At 35.3% G+C, this 7,850-nt stretch overlaps 1 protein-coding gene across 1 annotated transcript in view; it reads right to left on the bottom strand.

Moving 5' to 3' along the window:
- Positions 1–320: 320 nt before the first annotated feature.
- FAM135A (family with sequence similarity 135 member A) overlaps positions 321–7,850 on the bottom strand; it is a 67,308-nt gene continuing 59,778 nt past the window's right edge. The window contains exons 19-20 of the mRNA XM_061562552.1: positions 6,705–6,818; positions 321–5,377 (exon numbers count right to left, since the gene is read on the bottom strand). Coding sequence (XP_061418536.1) covers positions 5,172–5,377; positions 6,705–6,818 — 320 coding nt within the window. The 3' untranslated portion in view covers positions 321–5,171. The remainder of the gene's footprint in view (positions 5,378–6,704; positions 6,819–7,850) is intronic.

The raw sequence follows: 7,850 nt of genomic DNA, 5'->3' as shown, positions 1-7,850 counted from the left end.
AAGTCTCGGGCGAAGCTGGGTAGTAAAGCTAGTTGTAGAATTAAAAAAACTTTAATCAACATGAAATAACGAGGCATGTTTTTTTTTCCAATAGGTAAGATAGATTGCACTGCATTTTCTTAGGTCAATAACCTTGCTAATTTTATCGGAGAAAAAAACAAGCTATAACACATTTTGTCTATACTAAATGTACAATGTTTGTAGGTTTTTAAGAAGTGTATTGAATGTGTGTATTGTAAACTAGCTACATACAGGATTTACCTTTTGTCCAGGTTATAAGATGTTCCAGATAATGTTCCAGAATAGAATACGCACCCCAAACGTGTGCCCGGTTTCAGTGCTATCTAAATGTGGTTGCACACACACAGACACACCGACCGGATTGATTCAAACCCAACTATTGCTTTAATATAAGAGAAAAAAATAAATGTATTTTACTTTGTGTAATAATATATTGCCCAATTGTTACAATAAGGCATACTTTACTGCCTTAAATATACCTTTCTCAAGATTTTCACGAGGAAAGTGTTAAAAGTAAATGAAAACTAAACAAAATCTTGCTTTTAAAAGGTCAATTTATTAACATCCCAAATGTCGCTTCACTCTAGCAGTCTAAAAATATCAACCTTGTGTATCATTATAGAACAATCAATAAACCATTTAATGTTATTTCTCCTTTCAGGCAGAAAAGCAAAACCATGTTAAATATAACTATTAAAAGCAAAACAAACCAATGCAATACATCAAAACACCAACTTTCATTCATACGTCACTGATAGAGGTCAATATTGCACAACGTTTAACATGCTATGAGAATATGGTATGAAGTGTTTATCAGCTGTTAGCAGGTGGTCAATAATGTGCAAATATTTCAGCAACAGCGTCTTCAGTTCAGATTGGTTTTAAATAAAAATTTCTGCTTGAATATGATTTTCTTTAAATTAACATGCATTTTGTATTATAATCTGTGTATAAACATTGCCATATTTGTATGTAACAAGAGTTTCCCAAAAGAGCAGATCTGCCCAGAACCAAAATCAAACGTACATTTGTAAAAAAAAAACAAGCAAATATGACCAGAATGTCCGCGCATGTAAGCACACAAAAATCTAAATTTACGCACACTTGTATCACTGCATTGGAAACAAAAATCAATGGCTTTGGCACATCTTACAGAGAGAATTACAGAGGCGATAACTATATCTCCGAATAATCCATTTAACGATCTGAATTCCAAAATAGTACATTTTTTATTCTCCTCATTCAGGATTTCAGCAGCTGTGCAAATGGGAGAAACGAATTATTCTTGTTGCTTTTAACTTCTATATTTTAAACACTCAAATTGCGTGCTTTCTTCCCATTATACATTGCGATGTAATACACAATTTAAGCTGAATGTTGTTTAATATTCTCGTCTGCCAGGAGATGGCAGTGTTTAGCATCACTCCCATTATCGGCATGGGCTTTCTCTGGGAACTCAATGTTTTAATTGTGGAGTTGGCTAAACATCCCAAAATGCGTGATGCTCCTGAAAAAAAGGAACGGGACTCAGCCAGCCTTAACTTTGCAATTGACATTTTTGAATGCAATGTATTTGCTTTCTCTGTATATGTTCAAGTAAGATTGTATATTAATAATTACAATCATTTAACAGTACTCCAATTGTGTAATAAATGTTAACTTTGCAAATTCGGACATGACACCATTGGTAAACAATTGCCACATATTCAAATATAAGTCTTTAATATCCACTTTGCAATACATAACCCAATTTGATAATACCCTAATATATCACTGGATGGATATTGCCATCATTTATCATTCAGTATTCATCATTACCGCTTCCAGCAAAGTGAAAGAGTCGGCATAAGTTTTAGTCAAGCTGGGAATGGAGTCTCAATTAAAATTCTCAGTTATTACATGTTATGTGTTGCTAAAATGTTGAAATATTCATTTTTGCCTGCAATTGTGGATATTTTTATTTTTACAAACCAATTCAGAAAGCTGTTTCTTGTAAACTATTTTAAACTTTAAAAAGTAAACCAATGCTATTATCTGTCAATACCAAAAGTGGGATAAATGACATGACATGGATTTGGTTTGTGCCTTGTGAACATTTTTTATTTACATTACTGCTAGGTCTATAACTAAAGCACTGCAAACACGTTTGCATTGGTTTAAGGTACATGGAGAGCCTACTTTAAAATAGCTGGCAAAACATTTATCTGTCCAAATGGAATATTGAATTCTATTGAACTAAGTACATTATAGAATCCACACAAATGGAAGCATTTTTTAAATTCATTAAAATGTGCTTCAGAATTTAAATGTGATCTTATTACAAACGTAGCCATGGCTGAATTATTTGTAAACTGTTAACAGTATACATGTCAATGTCTCCACACATTAATCGTACGCATAAATACAAGCCAGTGGGGGATTTATGCGAGGCTGCCTCATAAAAAATTCAGAATTCAACAAACGTTTGTTCTACCGTGTTCTGGAAAAAAAAACAATGAAAAGAAGTCATCAAACCCAACATACCAGTTTTCTCAGCACCAGCTTGTAAAATCATCATGAGTGCAATCGGAGCGCTTAAGTTCCGTTTTCCAATCACACCTCAACTGGAAATCATTTCCTGGCTCACACATGCAAGTTTAATTTAAACAAGAGGGGAGAAAACCTGTTGATTTTGTTTCTGTTTATGTTGGTATTAGTCTGCATTAACAAACCATAGTAATAAAACACAATGTGATAATTGTTAAAAAATTCTAGGAGTAGAAATGTCTGAAATTACCTTATTTAGTAGAAACCAGTGTCAGCTGCACTTGAACACAATCGTGAAGGGCGAGCAATCAATAGAATCCTCAGACATTTCTGGGTTCCTGAGACCTTTTCAAATCCACAGGTTCTCATTGATTTTTTTAGAAAGCAATGTTAATGTCACATACAGCCCTCTCAGCATTTACGATACCCAATACAAATATTTAATGTAGAGTATTGTCTTTACCATAACTTCCCAGTGACAGATTTTGTAAAGGCATGTCAACTCTAATGCTGCCCAATATTATCGTTACCTTTTGCACAATTTCGGACTTCAAAGCAGTATTGCTGGTGTATGCACAACATATAAGAGAAGAACCCAATCAGCCTCATAGTGTTTCATGTGCCAGATGCATTTAAGAGATGAATATCCAGCAAAAGTGTACGTGACAAGCAAGCTTAGGACTATGAGCATGTCATCTAGAATCACGAGAGCCAGCCTATTCATCTTCTGCATTGTCATTTGCGATTTGTCATTACACTTTTAAATGCAAATTGTATTTCCACTTACTCAAACGTTATAAGATATTTATAAACATACCATCCAAATACTTGCAATTTTAAAACATTTATATAAAAGTACAAACATTAGAATATATATTTATTTTCAATATCGTGTATTTACCTTTTGTTGCCTCGGACAAAAGACACCCACAGTATATTAACCTGCCAGGAAGTCTGAGTTAAAATGTTTCTAACCTACTGCATACTAAATACTACAGAACATTGCAGATTTAAAAATACAAAAAGGGAAATACAGACTATTTCAAAATTACATTTATTAAAATCACACTTTCCCCATTTTAAAGATAAAAATGGTTATTTACAAAGTAAAATCGGATGTGTACAATTGTATTTAAACACTAAACCAAGTTCTTACATATTATTCAGTTGCTATCAAGTGTCCATTGTCTTGTGTGTTAATTTAATTTCCAGTAAAAACAAAACCTCATGCTGATACATTGTGCTTTACAGGCAGCGTAGCCAGGAATGCAATTATGATTGGTTTTATACATGTGCAGCCAATGTCCTTAAGGACATGCCAGTGTTCAACTTGAGTTAAACAATTTGTTGGCATCAATTTGAATTGCATTCCTCAACAGTTCACTCGATAACAAAATCCTCAGCAAAAAAAGTAAAACATGAGACAACTAACTGATGTCCCGGTGATGATGAGAGCAAAGAAAAGTAACCAGATAATGCCCCTATAATAAAGCTAGATAAATGCACCCATGTTCCATAAAACAACATCACCTTTGAATGCAGCAAATTGAGCCTCTTAAACATCTTGAATTACAAATATCCCGCAGCATTTGGAAATTACATTTGGTGTAAAGAATGCAAAGCAATACATCTTAGATACAGTTCAAAATAGTCCCGTACAAAATAAATCTTGCTATACTTGTATATACACACACATTATGTACATGCATATATATATACATGAATGCATATGTACATATAAATGTATGAGAACGATGAGCAGAAGACTTTATTGAACCGCATGTCAGCCCGCAAGGTTTGATAAGTATACTTATCTCACTGAATGTGTTTCAGACTAATTAATAAGTGCACTCAAAGCTTACCTGGGGTCATAGTTCAAAAGTTAACGTTGCCAATTCATTTAAAAATAGACGAGGCTGGTGAAAATGTTAAAAGGGGATTCTGAACAGTCGCAAACATCTAACATGTGATATTCTACTGGGGTGTCTGCTTTGTGACACTTGTGCTGGTTCTAAGTGATATATATTAGCAAACTCATGTACTTGTGTCACAGGCAAAATGCTGTGAGATCAGCCCAAATTCAGGACACCAACATGCATTATGTAATGTGATAAAAATGCTAAAATTTATATTACTAAATGCAATATTGCTCTTATATAAATGTGTATTTGTATTCCAGCATTGTTAATTCGTATTAAAATTAAGGAATAGAAACAAATATTGTGGTATTATAAATTGGAAACCAGAAATCCAAAGGAAGCTGTATTTTAGGAACAGCCAAGATGCTGCTTGTATATAATTCATTAGTAGAGGCCTTCAAAATGTATTAAAATATTTTTTTTATTTTCCTTTAAGACACCTACTAATGTGGGGCAGCTTATGTTCTAATTAAAAAGTAATGCAACAATAAAAATGCATACAATCAAATACCGACAATAAAGAACAGACCCAGGTGTTTTACCCTTAGCCATGGCCATAACAGGACAGTTCCAAATGTGAATCAATGCAAATGTAAAAAAATACAACATCAATATCCACAGTGCAGAACAGAGATTAAATTCTCAGCAATTACATCATCATCATCGCCTCACTCAAACTGCCAGGCTTCTGGCTACCACACCAACCTATCGGAAATACTTCAGGCCTGCGACGAGGAAAAACTTCTCCAGAAATATCTCCGAGTCGAGCACGGCGATGTGAGCGGCACGTCCGATGATGGAGTTGGCCGTGCTGGGGAGTGCGTGGATGGCGTTGTAGCGCACAAGGCTGCACTCCTTATTCTCCAGCACGGGCTTTAGCAGGTTGAAGATCATCTCCATGTACACAGGACCTGTAGACATGTACCACAGCAAGTACAATCAAAATCAATTAAATGCTCCTACCTATCCAGCAGCGATTTGCCCAACGGCAATCATGACATCTTTTCATAAGTGGCATGGCTAAATGTAATGTAAAGATCAGGAAGATTTCATCCATTACCAAAAGCTTCCACATTAAAGCACAACAGAAGCAGTTTTATTTGCCTTTGTCTTTCGGGTGAGTCATGAGCACAGTGTGGTCTGTGAAACTAATGGAACTCTGCATCCCAAACAATCCGAGGCCAAAAAAATGCCTCATCTTAATTAATTTTGAGCATCGGAAGAATACGATTAATTTAAGTCATGGACTACTTGTGTGGGTCTCTCCTATATCAAATATATATGAGATGCAGCAGTTACTGGGTGGTACCGTCGGAACTGTGCAAAATGGGCCAGTGGCAAATATGCTGACCACTAGGCTACTCAGCCATGTAGTCTAAGAACATTTATCCAAGTTCTCCTTTCGCTAGGCTACACATTAGCAGCATCAACATTGCCAGTTTTGCAGCATCAACATTACCAGAAAATGCTTTGCATTTCGTGCACTTTGCTTATGAAAAAATAAACAGTACACTCCCTGCAAAGCCTGTGCAATGCTCGTAGAGATGGTATGCAAGCTGTTAGCCAATCAAAACACAGACACCGAATCAACATTAAAATACAATAGATATAATTTTATATAAATATTCTCAAAAGCAATGTTTTAAGAAAATATTTTAATAATTTTCTGTAGTATTAATTCCATTTGCAGAATATTTTTGTATTGCAAAGTCACAATGCAGACCAAATACTTTACAGAAGATAAGTATACAACTATTTTGTGGAGCATCATTTTACGTGGACAAGCGTAGTAATTTAATATATATTTTTTACAATGATTTTACAGCTTAATTTTTTGTCACAATAGTCAATTGCATTTATACTGGCTACGAATGAAAACAAAGGTTTATAATACATATTTGATAAGATAAGATGAATGATTATACCGTTGGTTTCAATGGTCCATTTAAAACGCCACAATGACGGAAATCGATAATAAATTAAATGGATGATTGTCCATAAAACAAAGATAGGAAAAGTGTGCATATTTTGATTGGGAAAACTAAAGAAAATATTAAAAGGTGCTAACACAATTTAACACCTAATTCTACTGATAAATCATTTTTTATAATCAAGTGATTCAAAAACGATACGCTCATCAGTTGCACGAAATTGAATCCACGCTGGAATCGTTGCCAAAAGCGGTCACCCTTTGATGCAGGCAATCAATTCAGGGCTCTGCCTGATGGGGCTCTTCACCTGACTGTTTGTCCTTTGTGGCCGTTTTGCAGACTTCAATGCGCGCCGAGTGGAAGGGAACGTAACGGTCTTGCATTGAACCCACGAGCACCACGTACTTAAAGTGCTGAAGTCCTGGAAAACAGCACATTGGCGTGAGCAATGGGAACATGAAGGAGCTACCAAAGGACACTACTGGACTTAAGCGAGTCCTGTTTCAACACATTCAATATAAATACACCATGTGGTTAGGAGCCAGCTTTCTCTTCCATAACAGGGATACGCATGAATTACTTACTGCAAGATATTTTAACGCACGAGCGGACTATACCAAGATAAACCATTTCTATTATGGACAAATACACAATTTGTTGATTTCAACAGTCAGTCATATTCATATTAACATTGTAAAAATCAAGCCAAAGAGAAAAGTAAATGATTAATAATGATACAATTATTGTTAGGAAATTAATAATGACCAGCTAGATAGCCTTGAGGTCACACCACACACTCCAATACACCATTTTTCAATACAAAAGCTACCCGATGCCTACATGACGTACCAGTGGTTTTCCTATAAATAAATCTGTCATCGGAATATGGAATTTCCATCCACTTGAGACATGTCCTACCAAGTTAATGAAAAAGATAATGGAATATTACTACTGTAATAGCCCAGAAATGTGTGTAATGCGCGTGACGTCACTCCACATGCCACACCCTCATCAAATTCCGATAATTGCGATGACGATCAACAAGTGCCAGGGTCAGACTTTTGAAAATGTGGGTATTTATCTCAATGAATCCGTGTTTTCCCATGGACAGTTGTACGTGGCTCTGCCGAGATCTAAAAATCCTCAGCGAATCAAAGTGTTCATCAAGGATAGTCAACTGCAGGGAAACCTTTTGAACAGTGATAAGAGATTCACACAAAATATCGTATACCGAGAAATCTTACAAAGTCCTTAATTTCATTTTTTAAGTTAAGAAAAATGTATTTACGTGCAACAATTCCTCGAAAAAATTACAATCACAAGAACATGTAAATGTACATCTTTAATATTACAGCTTCCGTCCTAGGAAGGGCAAAAGGCTAGTTATCCAATAATATATCTATGGGACCCTTTTTGCTAGTATCAAAGGGTCCAATAGATACAACTGCTTAAC

The sequence above is a fragment of the Lethenteron reissneri genome, chromosome 29 (genome assembly GCF_015708825.2).
Source record: "Lethenteron reissneri isolate LAM-NWPU_2019-01 chromosome 29, ASM1570882v1, whole genome shotgun sequence".
In the NCBI taxonomy this organism is placed as follows: domain Eukaryota; kingdom Metazoa; phylum Chordata; class Hyperoartia; order Petromyzontiformes; family Petromyzontidae; genus Lethenteron; species Lethenteron reissneri.
Note: the sequence above shows the minus strand (reverse complement) of the source record. Positions and strands in the feature narration are given on the sequence as shown.